The sequence below is a fragment of the Camelus bactrianus genome, chromosome 2 (genome assembly GCF_048773025.1).
Source record: "Camelus bactrianus isolate YW-2024 breed Bactrian camel chromosome 2, ASM4877302v1, whole genome shotgun sequence".
NCBI lineage: Eukaryota > Metazoa > Chordata > Mammalia > Artiodactyla > Camelidae > Camelus > Camelus bactrianus.
The window spans coordinates 89,255,101-89,272,078 of record NC_133540.1 but is presented as its reverse complement, the minus strand read 5'-3'; the positions used below and the strand labels follow the sequence as shown (position 1 = coordinate 89,272,078).

Genomic DNA, 16,978 nt, shown 5'->3' with positions numbered 1-16,978 from the left:
ACTTTGAATAGTTTCAGTGCTTTGAATGTTGGGGTTTCTTTGTAGCTCAGCGTATGCTCGATTTTGGTAAATATTCCATGTACATCAGGTTTCCTCTATTTCCAACTATTTCAAAGGACTGACCTTAGCTGAGAAAATCTCGAAGGTCCCTTCCGACACCAAGTTTTGGGAATACTGAGCATTAGGTAACCGGTGAAGAGTTAACTGTAGTTCTTACTTGTCTTCCAGTTACTCTTTTCCCCTTAATTCTTCAAAATGTAATACATATTGCTTCTAATTAAAAACAGAGGAAGAAAAAGCCACTTGTATTTGCCCGTTCAGTTCTACGCTCTTCTCACAGACGAGGAGACGCGGGCCACCGCAGACGCGCGGCTCTCAAACAGCGGGGTAGCCTCGTCGCGTCCCAAACCCGCCAGTCCTGGAGCACACGCGCATCCTCGAGGCCCCGCCCCCGGCCCCGCCTCCCTCGGCCAGGGCGGGCCGAGGGGGCGGGGCCCGCCACAGCGTGCTGACGTCAGAGAGGGCTGCGACGCCGCCGGGTCTGCCGGGGCGCTGACGGCGGTGGCCGCTCAGTGCGCAGAGCGGGGCCTGGGCAGCTGCGGGATCGTAGGACCTCGCGCGGCGACCCCGGGCTCCGGGGCGGGGGCTGCGGCGGCGAAGCCCCCACCCCGGGGAGGCGGGGCCTAGGCGAGCTCCCCGGCCGGGGAGCGGCGGCAGCCGAGAAGGATGCATCAGAAGCTGCTGAAGAGCGCGCATTACATCGAGCTGGGCAGCTACCAGTACTGGCCCGTCCTGGTGCCTCGCGGCATCCGGCTCTACACCTACGAGCAGATTCCCGTGTCCCTCAAGGACAACCCGTACATCACCGATGGCTACCGGGCCTACCTGCCTTCCAGGCTGTGTATCAAAAGGTACAGTCTGGCCGCCTCCGCTGGGCGCGCCTTGAGGGGCGCGTCGGCGGCCCCTCCTCCTCATCTACTCCCTTTTTGTCTGGTCTGCCTGCTGCTTTCCCCGCTTTTCTCCGGGCACATCATTTCCTAGCTGCCCCATCCTTTTCATCCTTTTCTGCCACCTCTCCTCCCTTGTTACCTTTCCTTCCCCCCGCCGGGGTACTTGATCCGTGGAATAACGATGGTAACCACGATCATAATCACCAACTCTCCCATGGCGCTTTGCTGTTTACAGAGGGATTTTTATATCCTTTATTCCATTTGGTGCTTATTGGGATACATGTTGGAGTAGACCCCACTGACAGTGGCTGAGCTATGCTTGCCCCTGTGTATACCTAAGCTTTGTTTATTTTTAAGGCGGCCCTATGGAAGTTCATATGTTTGGGGCCAGGTAAATGCCTGTATAATAGGAAACAAGTTCACATGGCCATATATATAGAAACTGCTGACTGATTCATTCATTCAGCGGATACTGTGGAACCCCTGTTATGTGCCAGGAGCCCTACGAAGTCCTGCAAAGAACAGCAGACATGGCCCTTGTTCTCATGAAGCTACTAAGATCTAGCCCGGATGACACACATTAAAGAGCTAATGACACTATTACATAATAACCATTGTGAAAAACGCTGTGAAGGAAAAGCACCATAGCAAAGAGAGCCTATAACGGGCACCAACCCTCCACAAGAGCACTATAGAAGCGTCTTTAAGAAAGGAATTTCTTCATCTAAACTCTTAAAACTGAGTCCCTTGAAAGCTGGGGATTAAAAAAACAAAACTGAAAAAATTTATAGTTCCTAGACTAGCTTTCTGTTAAAAATCACTGTATGTACTTAATTATAGGACCCCACTTTAAGAGAATTAAGATACAGGTGTTGGTTAGCTCCAGGTGACTGTGGTGACAGATCCCACTGCTGGAATGTGGGCTATTGAATTGCTCAAGCAGCAACCACATGTCTGATTCTTGATCTTGTTTTCAGCATTGATCTTTCCCCAGTACCTTTGCCCTCCCTGCCTTGAAAGTGTTTCTCTGACTCATGGTCACAAGGTGACGTCACTGTCCATCCCTACTTGACTTCAATAAATGGCCCACAGTGCTTCACAGTTTGAATCCTAAGTACTATTTTCCTCCCCATTGCCTCCTTTGCATAAGTTACTCATAAGAAATCAGAGCTGGGCCCTGCTGTGGATGTGGAGTTACACAAGAATAGAGCAGATAGTGAATTGCCTTAAATAGTTTCATACCCACCTGGTCGTGGTCCTCTGCATTCTAATGTTAGGATCCAAATCTCATGATTGGAGGAGTGAAACATAATGCTTTAGATCTTGGGCTGTTGAGTAAAAAAAAGTCTTGGGTATGCAGATCTGCCTCTAACAGCTGAGGGACCTTGAACAAAAGTTAACCTCTCCCAGCCTTAATTTCTCTATTCTTAAAAATGAGGGTAATTACAGTATCTTCTTCAGAAATTACTAAGGACTAAATGAGATTATGTATGAAAAATGCTACACAGAGCCTGGCACATAATAAGCACTCAATAAATGGTGACTTGCTATCACCATGATCATTGAATTTGAAGTTGAACAGATGATAACGATGAAGTTGATTGTTGGTTTTGAAGGTGAACAGAGTGTAGGTCTAAATTCTCATGGAACAGGAGTAGATCCTCTACTGGAGATACTCTTCCAGGTGCTCTTCCAGTTCAGCTTTTGCCCTCTCTTCTTTAAGCTGCCAAGAGGGACGAGGACAGATTTTGAATATAAGGAAATGTTTTTTATGTCACAGCTGTTCTGCCAGTACTCTGTTAGTTGAAAGGAGCATACCAAGATTGTGTCTCTTCGCTCAATTAATCAGGTTATACTGGGTTTCACAAAATGAAAAGGTATTGGCTGTCAAACAGTCCTGTGGTTAAATGTGTTTCCTCATATTCCTGCATCTCCCTGCCCCCAAGATAAATAGTCTTTATAGTTGCTGCTTCTACAGGATAAAGTCTGAAATTCATGATACGAGATCCACTTTATTCTTAATGATCGTTTGATAGTGTGAGACACTGCTGTGTTTATAGCATGGGAAAATGAGAACCATAGTGACGACTGCAAATTCAGTATTCGGGTTATACATTAGTGCTTACTAATGATGATTCTGAATCAGTGATGGTTAAAGACTTTAGTTTATACAAAAGATTAGATTTTGCAAGAGAAATGCAAGAGCATTTTAATCTTTAGTCATGATGTCACCTTTCAATAATCAGTTGTCCGCAGCTGGAGAAACGCTTCACAAAATTAAGGAAGGAGCTGGAAGGGACTTGCGTCCGAATCTAATACACCTCCCTTGTTTTAGAGATGGAGAAATTGAAGCCAGAGGGGTTAAGTGACTTGCTTATGATCCCAGAGCTAATTTGTTGTCCAGGGTGGGAGTGAAGGGACCCGGAGCCTCCTGACTTCTGGTCATTGCGGAACACTTGCACTGACCTGTGCTGCCAACACTACTTAAACTCAAACCAGTTAGGGCGAATTGAAAGAGGGCAGTTAGTACTGATATGAAAAGTAAACACTTGTTGTTCCTAAAAAGTGTAAACTTACTCCACCTGAAAACCAGTTTGGTTTCAAAACAACCACAGCTAAGTTGATACAGCATGCCTGTCTTAAAGGAGATTTCCAGTGAATCAATTTGTATTTATTCTGCTTCTCTCAAGTCCATTTAACTTTGTTATTTGCATGAAATGAGTACTAAAAAGGTGTTTTAAGTTTGTGTCTACCCTTAACACTTAGCAAGTTTTCAGAGACCTATTACTGAAAGTCAGAGTACGCTAGCTAATGCCCAGTTTTAATCTGTACATTCGTTACTGTAGACATTTAGCATCTAATCTGAGCAAGATGCTGTGCTTGGAACAGTGGTGTCATAAAGATAAATGGTACCAGCCATCTGGAGTTAATAAGCTGGAGGATGAGATGGAATTTATACATAAATAACTCTAATCGAGGAAGGAAATGGTAAATATAATAGAGGTGAGCAAGAAAAAACTAAGCTCTCAGGATTGATAGAGGTGTGGAAAGATTAAATGATGTATCAAACTTAAAATGGCAAAAATGGGGTTAAGGGCTTAAAGTTGCAAGTGTTAGATAACCCAGAAAATTGTCCCTAACCTTTTACATGCTGACAACGAGCAAACGAGCAAGCAGATATGAATCTGAGCTGCATTTGTGTTTTGTTTTGTTTTTCCAGTTTGTTTATTTTATCTAATGAGACAGTAAACATCTGGAGTCATTTGCTGGGTTTCTTTCTCTTCTTCACTCTGGGAATATATGACATGACATCTGTGTTACCTTCAGCAAGTGCGTCCAGAGAAGATTTTGTAATTTGTTCTATTTGTCTGTTCTGCTTCCAGGTAAGTCATTCCACAAACACTACTATTGGTACAGAGAACTTTAGTCAGACAAGCTGGGGCAGGTGCCCTTCACACTCACCACTTGCTTTCAAGAGCCACAAAGTAGCATATAGGTTAGCATATTCACTTTCATAATATTCACTTTTATACAAGCACCAAAAGTATGCTTTTATGAGAGTATATTTGGATGTTATTAGAGTATATTTGTAATCCAGTAAGTTTTAAGGATTGAGAAAACACCCTTTCTTTTTTTAGACCTCTCTACTTTAAGAGTAGTACGTAAAGATAAGAATCTCTGATTGTACTGTTTGCTTACTGAAGTAGAACACTGTTGCCTACTTAAAACCTACCTGGGAAGATTTCTCATCTTATTCCTGTTTATATGTCTGTGACTTTTATGTTTGTTGTTTCCATACCATCTTAATTTTAATGTCTTTTGCTGCTATTCATCTTTTCTGTCACCTTAATGTTAATTTCCTTTCGTCCTTTTACACTTGCCTAGTTTCATGTACTTTCAGTTTCTCCTCCTCTCTGCCTCTTATATTTGTTAGCTCCTCAGCGCTTTCATTTTTCTTCAAGGATTTTTAAAAGTTCCTTTAAAAGTTATGTTTAATAATTTTTCAAACAGGTAATTCTAAAGAAGGAAACAAATGTGGACCAAAATCTGGTTGATTTAAAAAAATTTTTTAAATGCAGAGAGTACCCAGAAAACCCATAAAAGTGAAAAGAAAAGCTGTCATCCCCTTCCTCCAAACAAAAGCCAGCACTCCCTGTAGCAAATCTATAGCAAATCTGAGAGAGGAAGGGCTAAGTCAGCTGCACAGTGTTGCTTGTTGCTTTCCTTGTGTGTCAGTTTCAGACCTTTATCATTTGACTCAAAACTTTGGACTTAAATGACCAAGAAACACATTGGAAACATCTCCCTCCCCTTTCTTCTAATTCTGGTTTCTAGAATAATATTTTTAATTTCTTTGAGAGAACAAAAACTATGTATTTTTTTGTGTGTGTTACAATTAGAAAATTATTCTTTAAGTATTTTTTATAGTATGAAGAGTGTACATGGTACTTTAAAAGAGTCTCAGGCTTAATTTTCTTCCTGATTGGAGCCTCAACATCTCTTAGAATCTATCTGCATTTTTAAAATGGAAATGAATCAATTTCTTCATAGTTAAATCTTTAGATGTATTTTATAGACTGCTCTTAACAGTCATTAATAGAAAAACAGGTTTATACTCTACTGTTAGTTACATGGATATCATCTCCTTTGAGGATCTCACATGCTTTCCTCTGCCCCTAGGCCTGCCCTTCACCACCTCACCACCTAGCCACAGCTGGTGTTAGTTCAGGGAGCACATTAATTTTCATAGTGGTTTAAGAAAGCTGAGAAGATGAAGTGATTAAAACAGATGCCACTGAAGAAACACCCAAAGTGTTAGAGTGACTTGCTGAGGATTGATCAGCAAGACAGTAAAATCTTGTTCTAACTGCTAGTATGCAACCTGCTAAAGACAAATGACCACATTTTCTCTACTGAAAAATACAATTTATGTTGTTTTTATTTTTATATTATATTTATCTCTTGTTCACCCAACTTTCCCAAATTCGTAGAGTCAGCAGGCAGCATGGTAAACCACAAATAGATGTATTTATTTTGATTTACACTTAATTTTTTAAAAGCATAGCATATTTTCTCTTTTCACTTCTATTCTTTTTATATGCTTGGTACTTTTCTACCAACCAGATTAACTTTCTGAATAGTGGGTTGTAATTTCAGGGGCTTTGAACTTTCTCAGAGTTCTTTTCTATCTTAGAGAAGAATAGAATCTGAGAATGCCTTTCCTTGGATTGAGTTTATAAACATTCATTTCAACAATTTTTTTTAATACTTCCTATTTATATCCAGGCACTAAGCTAGGCATCGAGGATACGCTGCTGAACAAAACCAGCCTGTCATAAAGATCAGGTCACCCAGATAGGCCAGCAGAAAGAAGAATGAGGCAGGACGTTTAAACAGAAAAAAGGGTTTGTTTTAAGGCCCAGAAACAAGGGACAGCTTAGCACTTTCTGGCCTTTAGGTGTTTGTAGTGTGATGCTAGGAAAATGGAGCAAGAGGAGGCTGGAGACATAGGCAGAAGCCAGATCTTGAGGTATTTGGTTACGATGGCAAGGAGCTTGGATATAAGATGTCATACTATAATCATCTGTCTACCTTGATGTAGTAAGGTATTTCACAGAAACAAACTCTCCAGAAAACGGTAACATACTCAATATGCCAGATAATTTTTCAGTCAGTTTTTTAAGCAACTCTAACAACATATCCCTTTTAAAACAGAGCATACTAAGTATAGGTTAACTTTTTTTTTCCAGTTGAATGAAAGATCCTTTAAATTCTATAGTGCTTTACAATTTTCAGAAGTTTCACTCACATGATTTCATATAATCCCATAATAAACCTATTCCTTCTACCCCTGTGTTACCCCTCCCCCATTCCCCCTTCCCACTGATTACTATTTTTATTTACTAGTTTGTTGTATTTTTTAGATTCCACATATAAGTGATGTCATACAGGATTTCTCTTTCTCTGACTTATTTCACTTAGCATAATGCCCTCCAAGTTCATCCATGTTATTGCATATAGCAAAATTTCATTCTTTTTTACAGCTGAATAGTACTCCATTGTGTGTGTGTGTGTGTGTGTGTGTGTGTGTGTGTGTGTGTGTGTGTGTGTGTGTGTACACACCATATCTTTATCCACTCATCTGTTGATGGACACTTAGGTTGTCTTCCATACCTTGGCAATTGTACATAATGCTGCTATGAACATTGGAGTGCATGTATCTCTTTGAATTTATATTTTTACTCTTTTTGGGCATATACCCAGGAGTGGAATTGCTGGGTTATATAGTAGTTCTATTTTTAATTTTTTGAGGAAACTCCATACTGTCTTCTATAGTAACTGCACCAATTTACATTCCCACCACCACTGTATGAAGGTTCTCTTTTCTCCACATCCTCGCCAATACTTGTTATTTGTGTTCTTTTTTGATGATAGTCATTCTGACAGGTGTGAGGTGACAGCTCAGTGTGATTTTGATTTTCGTTTCCCTGATGAATGGCAATGTTGAGCATCTTTTCACGTGTCTGTTGGCCATCTGCATTTCCTCTTTGGAAAAGTGTCTGTTCAGTTCTGCTCATTTTTTAATTGATTTGCTCATTTTTTTGATGTTGAGTTATGTGAGCTGTTTATGTATGTTAGATATCAACCCCTTATCGGTCATATCATTTGCAAATATCTTCTCCCATTCAGTAGGTCGTCTTTTCATTTTTTTTTTATTGTTTTCTTTTGCTGTGCAAAAACTTTGAAATTTAATTAGGTCACATTTGTTTACTTTTACTTTTGTTTCCTTTGTTTAAGGAGATGGATCCAAAATAATATTGCTGTGATTCATGTCAAAGAGTGTTCTCACTGTGTTTTCCTCTAGGACTTTTATAGTATCCAGTCTTACAATTAGGTCTTTAATCCATTTTGAGTTTATTTTTGTATGTGGTGTTAGAGAATGTTCTAATTTCATTCTTTTGCATGTAACTGCCCAGTTTTCCCAGCACCACTTATTGAAGAGACTGTCTTTTCTCCATTGTGCATTCTTGCCTCCTTTGTCATAGATTAATTGACCATAAGTGCATGAGTTTATTTCTAGACTTTCTGTTCTGTTCCGTTGATCTATGTGTCTGTTTTCTGCCTGTACCATACTATTTTGATTACCATAGCTTTGTAATACAGTCTGAGGTTAAGGAGCATGATTCCTGTTCTTTCTGAAGATTGTTTTGGCTATTTGGAGTCTTTTGTGTTTCCATAGGTTAACTTTTTTAAAGCTCAAATGTTCTTTATGAACACTAAATATTTTACTTTTGATAGCTTAGTTTTTCACTTTCCACTTTTATTTTCCTTTTCACAATGAAATTAGTTTTATTGTTGTTTCTTACTATTACTATACTTATATAGAAATTCAAGCAAAAAAAGTATTTGGAAGAAAGTGAAAGACATTTGAAATTACACTTCCACATTTGACATTTGGATTAGAATCCCTCCAGACGTTTGTGTATGCACAGCTGGCTCACACTTGCCTGCCTACATTCCTATGTACCTTTTTATCTGCTGTGGTCATCTCTGCTTGCTATTTTGTGTCACCCAACATTGTAACAATGAGGTCTTTCCCTGTAATGAGAACATACACCTTGATGTTCTCTGGATTTACTGTGTTTAATCTCAAAGATAATCAGAGAAAACAAATAACCAAGCTTCTTAGAGTTATGTGTAATTGGGTCTGTAAACTCTGATTTGTAGCTTAATAACCAAAGCCACAAACCAATAAGGATTTTAGATAGTGGATGAAGAAATGAGATTGTGGCTAGGAAGCTTGTTTTGAATATTGATATTGAGGCCGTGGGGACTGATTGGGTTTCTTCTAGGCCAAGCTGTAGAATAGCTGGGTGACCATTTACCTGTCCCGTTTTCCCCATTCCCCACTGTCCCTGGTGTAGTGTAGGCTCTAGGCATTGCTTCCCAGGGCTACTCCTGTACCCTCTCGCCTTAGCTTTTTGAAAGGTGCACTTAACCTCTTCAGTAGTAGCACACATAGCCCATAACAGTGAAGCTAAAACTCCTTGTTTGAGGACTTGTCATAATCATATCATGAAGAAGTCCACATGACATTCCTTAGTGGTTCTGTTTTTCAATATGCTGCTTTTCCTGGGGGCCCTCCAGCAAACCTGTGCACACCTTTATTTATATCTTTGATGGATGCCAGGTCAACCTCAGTCCAGCTCAGGTGGCACCCCTTCTGTGCAGTGTGAAGCTCTTTTTCTCCCACCACTCCCATCCCTCTAAGTACACATGTGCACCCACAGACCCCGTCCCCTCCCTCCTCTATTTTCTAACTGCGCTCTGCAGTGACTTTTCCTATGGGGCTTCCGACATCACCATTTGTTCACTTGTTTCAGAAAAATCTCTTTGAGAGTAGAGGTTTCATCTTTGTGTCCCCAGCACATGACACACAGCAGGTATTTAATGACTAGAGGGAGTTCAGCCATAGAAACCTTATCAATCTTCAGGGCAGCTGATTGAATCAGATTAGCTTTGCTCTCAGTTTGGCAACATCTAAAGTCAGCATAAGTCATAATTATTTTTCCTTGAATACAACAAAGCCATGTTTAACTTTAACTTAAAAATGAACTCTATACAATGAGTCTCATACAGATGTTAAGTCTTGAATTAAGTGAAAAATGTAAATAGCAGAACAAAATGTATGATTCCATTTGATTAATTTTAAAAAGTATGTATCATATTTTCATGTATGTGTGTAGACTTCTGTATCATAGATGTTTGATATGTTCATTGAAAGTATCTGAAAGGACACATAAAAAATGTTTTCAGTGGGGAATAGATTGACTAGGAGGGACTTTTTTTTTACATCATACATTTCCATGTTCTTTGATTTTTTTTTTAAAGACATGTATTACTTCTATAGTAAGTAGTTTTAAAAAGGAAACATTCATGAATCAAAATAATTCTCAGTAGATTTCCTACTACTATGCTATTCATCTAAGTTTTTGTATTATAAAATAGCTATCATTTTAGACTTTTTTCTTTATGATTTTTATCCTGATTTTACTGTTGAGGAAACTGAGGCTTAGGGAAATGGCATAACTTGCCTGACACAAAGTTAGGATCCAAGGCCAGGTCTGTTTGGCTGAAAAGCCTGGGCTTGACCTAACCACTTCCCTGAACATCATGCATGAGTTACTTTAATTTTTTTTGTTTCACTTTTGTAAGATTTGTTTTATCTTCCATAGGTCTGTATGCTTTGCTCTGTGGGCTATCATCTTTTTTCCTGCCATCGATCAGAAAAAACCTGTCGAAGATGGATGGCATTAGATTATGCAGGAATTTCTATTGGAATACTGGGCTGTTATGTCTCTGGAGTATTTTATGCATTTTATTGTAATAATGTAAGTAACAGAACATTTTACATTCTATCTTTCATATAGGTCTTGGGTTTTCTTGCCATGGTTCCTTTGAACTTATGAATAAGCACATAATTAACTTGTATAAGAAGTGGTAGAGTCTTAGGTAGGCATAAACTCATTTTTCAAAAGGGCCCTATGATCTCTAACATCTGTTATGAGTTTTACTCATTTTATTAATTTTCCGTAGAAAAGAAATACATATGTGTATATATAGTTATTTTCTGATATTTAACTTAGTGATATTAAATTAGTAACATTTCCCCCACTAAATCTGTATAGCTACATGGTTCCTCAGGTGTGCATTACATCTTTTCTTTTTATATTTATAGACTTAAAGTTAACACTTGATAAAGTTATGAAGCTGGCTGCTTTTTTCCATTTTTCCCTCTTATCCTTTGCTCCTCTCTCAGTGGTAGAAAAAAAAAAAAAAGGAAGGTTTATCTGTGAGGGTGTTGATCCATATTTTTATACAAAAAATACATTTTCCTTTCCTTAGTCTTATATTTGGAGGCAGGCCTAGAGACAGACCAAGTGGCCGGTGAGTGTCTTTAATAAACATTTGTCTGAGTTCTAGATTAACTGTTTTCTGACCCTAAAGTTGCAAAAGTCATTTTTGGCCTTGTGCAAAGCAGCATTTGAAATACTGTGATCAGGTTATACAGCAGCTGATCTAAATATGATGGCCAACCAAACTACCTCATCACCCCATGACTCAGCCAAGAAGGCAAACTGACTCTTCCCTTGGGCTCAGTACATCTCCAGGCCTTCTGTTCAGAAAGTCCCCATCAACCCTACCTTTTTCTACTGCTCTCCTACCATACCCCCTTTTTTTCCCCCTTTTATCCTTTTAGTTCCCGCTCTTTCAGAGCCAAGATTGAGCTGCTCTCCTAGGAGTGGTATACCTTCTAGTCACTTCCAGTAACAGGACTAGAGCCTGTCCTGCCCGAGCCCTCCCTGTGCAGCAGGTGATCCAAGCCATATCCCTAGCCTTCACTTCCCGGGAGGACTGGCTGCAGCACGGGATTCCTCTGACTGTTGGGAGTTCTTATGTAGGATGTTTGTTGCAACACAATAATAGAACTGTCCACACTGTTGGAGCGTAAAACTCACAAAGCAAAAAATCATAAATTTGGTTTGAACATAAGAACGTTATTAATTGTAATCACTTATACATGAGCCATTTGCTTTTTAGGCCTGATTACTTTGGAAGATAAGCATATAATTAAATATATATGCAATTAGCCTTCTTGTAAATTGATTTGATTTTAGTAATAAACTCTATTTATATCTGCTTACCTTTCACAACTTATTCATTTTGCATGAAACTGTTTACATCTTAAAAAAAAAAAAGGAACTTGTTGAGTACAGTCATGTAATATTTGAATTGTTTGCTTATCTTATTCTATATTTCCCTGAAACCTGTTTTTTGTTTACCTCTTCCCAAACATATCTGATAATCAGAGAGACTAATGGGACACTTTTTGTAAATCTCTTTTCAGAAAAACTACAAGTCCAAAGTAGATTAAAGAAAAAAAGAGAACTGTTAGAGCTAATACAATCCATGATCATTTAAAGGAAAAATTGGTTTTTTTCCCTCTGGTATCTAATCATTTCCAGATATTCAGGTACTGTAGTGACTCTTTACCTTTTAAGGAACACAGGCTAATTTGAGAATGAGATTGAAAACTGGACCGTCTATCCTGGGTAGTGTGCTTTGGGGCATAAACTGACCAATCTGACATATGAATTTCAGGAAGTGTAATAGTCCCAGAGAAGTCCTTGATAGCCCAGGTTAAGGACTCTGCCCTAGGTGATGCTAACTTTTGAGAGTCAAGGCCAGCTTTTCAACCACTCATTTACTTAAATATTATGTGAGTCTTTCAAACTTAGTATATTTTTAAATGAACATTCTTCTGTGCTTTCCCATTCTCTCCCCAACACACACACACACATAACACACCCCCATAGATCATCTTTGTCCGTTTGCTGCATTGATAGAAGCCATCTTTGTGGCTTCTCACACTAGAAACAGTTGAGTCATCCTCTACTGCCCTTTCACACATCCAGTCAGCCATTAAGACTTTAGTTTATTTCAAAAATGTGTCTTGAATCTGGTGCTCACATCTGTCTTCCTTGTTCAACAAGCGTCCAAGCTCCTGTTTTCTCCTTGAATCAATTATCCTGATATCGTCTACCTGGCCTCCTGTCACCTTTTTTTTTTTTTTCGGTGGGGGAGGTAGTTAGGTTTGCTTAATTGTTTTTAGAGGAGGTACTGGGGATTGAACCCAGGACCCTGTATATGCTAAGCATGCACTCTACACTTGAGCTGTACCCTCCCCCCCCTATTTTTTAACACTGATGTCAGAGTTATTCTAATAAGTCAGTTACAGCACTTACTATTAGATCATAATCATTTGTTTATATGTCTGCCTCTCTCATAGCTCATGAGCTTACCCACAGAGAGAGCCCAGGTCATAGTCATCTTTGTTTCTACAGGACTTAAGTTGCCCCTGGCATATCATAGGTACTCAGGAAATGGTTTTGTATGAATGGATGTGTTCTTTGTCAGCTCGCTTTGGGATCTAGCCTATCATCCTAAGAAACCTCACGGTTGTATACCACACACATTGTTGTAAGGAAGGAAGGCAATCATGTTTGGAAATGAAAATACCAAATAAATAGAGCTTGGAGTGTGTAATGTAGAAGCCAAAATTAAAAATAACTCTCTTCCTTCCCATTATTGTTGGTAACGATTAAAATGTGATTTCCTTTCCTTCCAGTATTGGCGTCAAGTGTACTTGATCACAGTGCTTGCAATGATCCTGGCAGTGTTCTTCGCGCAGATTCATCCCAGTTACCTCACACAGCAGTGGCAGAGGCTCCGTTCCATCATCTTTTGCTCCGTTTCCGGATATGGAGTGATCCCTACTCTTCACTGGGTTTGGCTCAATGGAGGAATCGGTGCTCCTATTGTACAAGTAGGTTCAGTGTGGTCAATATTTTTCCCATTTTTTGGTCTTTTTCAATTTTATTCCCTTTGGTAAAGTAATAATGTAATCAAGGCCAAGTGGGTGGTCTGTCATTTGAGAGCATATTTATAATTGCAGAATGATGCAATAATTTTCACATCATAGAAATAAACAAACACACCTTGCATGAATAGTAGTAGTCTGCTGTTTTCTTCTGAGGTGTATTTCTCTGTGAAATGATCCTTTTGTTTTTTGAGATTTTGTCAAATTTATTTTAACTTCTGTTTTTACATTACAAAAATTTTTTTTAGTTGAGGTATAGTCGGTTCATAATGTGTCAATTTCTGGTGTACAGCATAATGTTTTATTCATACATATACATTCATATATTCATTTTCATATTCTTTTTCATTATAGATTACTGCAAGATATTGAATATAGTTCCATGTGCTATACAGTATAAACTTGTTGTTTAATTATTTTATACATAATAGTATCCTCAAGTCCTGAACTCCGAAAATATCCCTTCCCACCCCCTTTCCCCACTCCCCATAACCATAAGTTTATTTGCTATGTCTGTGAGTCTGTGTCTGTTTTGTAAATAAGTTCATTTGTGTTTTTTTTTAATAGATTCCACGTTTTAAACATGTTTTGTGTGTATTTTTTTCTTTTTCTTTTTCTTTTTACTTGAAGAGCTTAGTTTTTTTTAAGCTTTTTGTGGTGGGGGGGTGATTTAGGTTTGTTTGTTTTTAACAGAGGTACTGGGGATTGAACCTATAACCTTGGGCATGCTAAGCCCATGCTCCACCACTGAGCTATATACCCTCCCTTTCTGAGATGTAGTTCTCTGTAAAATGACCCATTCTTAATTCTGTCTGTAACCCTTAGCATGTAAATATCCAAGTCCTTACTGTAGAGGAGGACTCCCAAGTTCCCAGCTTTGTCAGCTGGGTGAGAGATAATGCCAGGGATAACACAACTGTGAAAGTAAGAGCAGTTGATTCGTTTGTTTAGTTTGTGGAGGAGGAGGAATTGAATTGGGAAGGATTTCTTCTTGGACCTGTTGAGTTTGAGTTACCTGCGGGATGTAAAGCTGGAGATAGGGTCTGAATTTAGCTCAGAGTTTGAGACCAGTGATAGTGATTTGAAAATTTTTACTGTCTTGGTAGCTAAAGCCATGTAAGTATATTCCACCTAGCAAGGGAAATACTTTGGGAAATGAAAGAAGCACTATTACGGTGAGGTACTACAGGGGGACAGTTGGAGTACATTAGGAAGAACCTCAGTGAGAATTCTTCAGCATTCTTGAAAAGGAGATTAGAAGTAAGACTTAAGTTCTTAGAGATTCATATGATGATGCTCTAAGTGTGTGGTAGAGAGTAAACTTGAGAATTTTTAACATAAGTAATTATGCCAAGAAATCTAGCAGAAATCATATACACTTGTTATAGTGGGACTTTTGGGATATTGGAATTTAAAGGCAGGTTTTATTCAAATGAACTGTATTTTTTTAGGAAAGGAGGGACTAATAGTATGCTTACATATTACTTGCATCAAGTTGGCAACAACTTGGTAGAAAACATTTGCATATAAGAAAAGACTGGGATGGTGAGTTGAGTGACATGATCTGGCTGCATTGCCAACTTGAGGACAAGGGTGATGCTTTTGTCATAAGATTAGGAAACTGGGAGAAAGTAACTTCGGTGATCCTGTGAAAACATCATTTTTATGACAGTTTTGATGCCCTTAGAATAAGTAAGAAAATAGAATGGGGAACTGCCACTCTAGATTTAATCCTAACCAGAAATGAATTATTGACATAGAAGTGAAAGAAATTTGGGGATGAGATAAACACATCCTTTTAAGATTATAATGACAAAAAAAGAGAACCTGATCCTTAAAGCCAGTAAATTTTTAGAGAAATTAAGGGGAAAGGGGGGAATTTTGTATTCAGAAGTCTTAAAATAGAATATGTCTTAGGAAGACAGTGATCCTCTAAGATGGAAATCTAATATTATCACAGGTTATTCCAGTGCAGAAGCAAAGGGACACTTTCAGAGAAGTTCTCCAATAAGCTCTAATTTTAAGAAGATAGAGAGGCACTTAACCAAAGATAAGATGTTCCAAAGAGCTAATCTTGGGAGGTAGGGTGGAGTTGTGTTCTAGAAATTTTGAGAAATCTGAGGTTAATTAGCCTGAGAATGTAGGATTTGGGGCAAGGGACCCATATAATTCTCAAATATTTGTAGAGGGAAGAGAAGTAATTTGTCTCTATTAAATGGCTTCTTATAAATTAGATTTATAACGGAATTAGGAACAATGTGTATAAATCACAGCTGGCTGATTTTCTTAGGGCAGGTAAAAGCTTTCCAAGATTGCTGTGAGATGGACTGCTTCATATAGTTAGTGTTTAAGAGAACCATTTGTTTGGGATGGTGGAACAGATGTCATTGTTGAGCTGAGCCTCTTGGGTCCTCTCCAGCCATAAATTCTTCTTTAGTCTCTTTGCTTCTTCAGCTGGTAAGTCCATCCCCTATGTCTTCCATCCCTGCACCTGTGTTGTAGGTGGCGCTGGGTGCCCCTCCGAGCTCCACATGCTGAAGCTACAGCTGCTCTAGTGCCCTGACCTCTAGGGCACTCTCTCCGCCCCACGATGGTGCACTGCTCCCTGCGGTCTTGACCGCAAGGTTTCTATCATTAGAGACTATCTACAAAAGCAATTCAGATTTAAGACTTAAATCCCACCTATGAATTCTAATTTTAATTTGATGAAGTGATTAGGTTTGTAATGAACTGGGAATTCACAGTAGGGAGATCGGTGAAAAAATACGTTTTGCTTTTCAGGACTTCGCACCGCGTGTGATTGTGATGTATGTGATTGCTCTTCTTGCTTTCCTATTCTACATTTCCAAAGTTCCAGAAAGGTACTTTCCAGGTAGGTGTCTCTTTTTTAGTGATTCTGAACTTTATTCTGAATATATGGTGGAGGTATATGCTTCAGAGCATCAAAACTTATTTATTTTTTCAATATTATTGATTATAGAATGGCTCTTCTACTCTTAAATGTTGTCTAAAACTTTTAACTTTCAAATGGCTTTCACAAACTTTTTCTTTCACTGCCACAGTATGAGTCCAATAGATTAGGTTCCCACCATTTCATGATTATGAACTTGTGACAAAGCTGGGAGTCTCCTGACTCCCAGCCATGGCTTTTTTATGGAATATCGGTTAGCAATTACCATTTACTTCCTTGTATACCAACTTTTGCATAAAATTAATTTATATATGCAGAGACCCATAAAATAAACAAGAGCCAAGGAAAGTAAGAGGATATTGAAAAGGAGCCAGGTTTAGGATCACCTCACACTGTATCTGTCCCAAGTTTCTGTGAAATAGACAGAGCTCACCAATCTGGCTTTCAGCTTCCTGGCACCCAGTGCTAAGAGGAAAATAATGTAAGTTAAGGGTCCTCATGTCACCCAGATAAACACAAGCGAGTAACTTAAGGACAGATTTCCTTTCTTCTTCAGTCCAGAGGGGAAAAAAGAAATCTTCTGATGGAAAAAAACTAAGAGGGCTCTGGGTAGAGTGAATAATGTTCTCCAAAACATGTATCTGCTCCGTTAGGAGCTTCAGCCCTGGAGCCAGA

At 39.0% G+C, this 16,978-nt stretch overlaps 1 protein-coding gene across 7 annotated transcripts in view; it reads left to right on the top strand.

The window, feature by feature from the left end:
• Window positions 1-519: 519 nt before the first annotated feature.
• Window positions 520-16,978, top strand: part of PAQR3 (progestin and adipoQ receptor family member 3) — a 27,423-nt gene continuing 10,964 nt past the window's right edge. For 6 of the 7 annotated variants that reach the window (XR_836347.3, XM_074345972.1, XM_074345984.1 and 3 more), the window contains exons 1-5: window positions 520-911; window positions 4,171-4,333; window positions 10,187-10,342; window positions 13,141-13,338; window positions 16,174-16,264. Coding sequence is in view for 6 of the 7 variants with exons in the window: in XM_074345972.1 (XP_074202073.1) it covers window positions 727-911; window positions 4,171-4,333; window positions 10,187-10,342; window positions 13,141-13,338; window positions 16,174-16,264 (793 nt within the window). In the remaining variant the exon portion in view is untranslated. The remainder of the gene's footprint in view (window positions 912-4,170; window positions 4,334-10,186; window positions 10,343-13,140; window positions 13,339-16,173; window positions 16,265-16,978) is intronic. The other variant, XM_010969285.3, reaches the window with a different exon arrangement.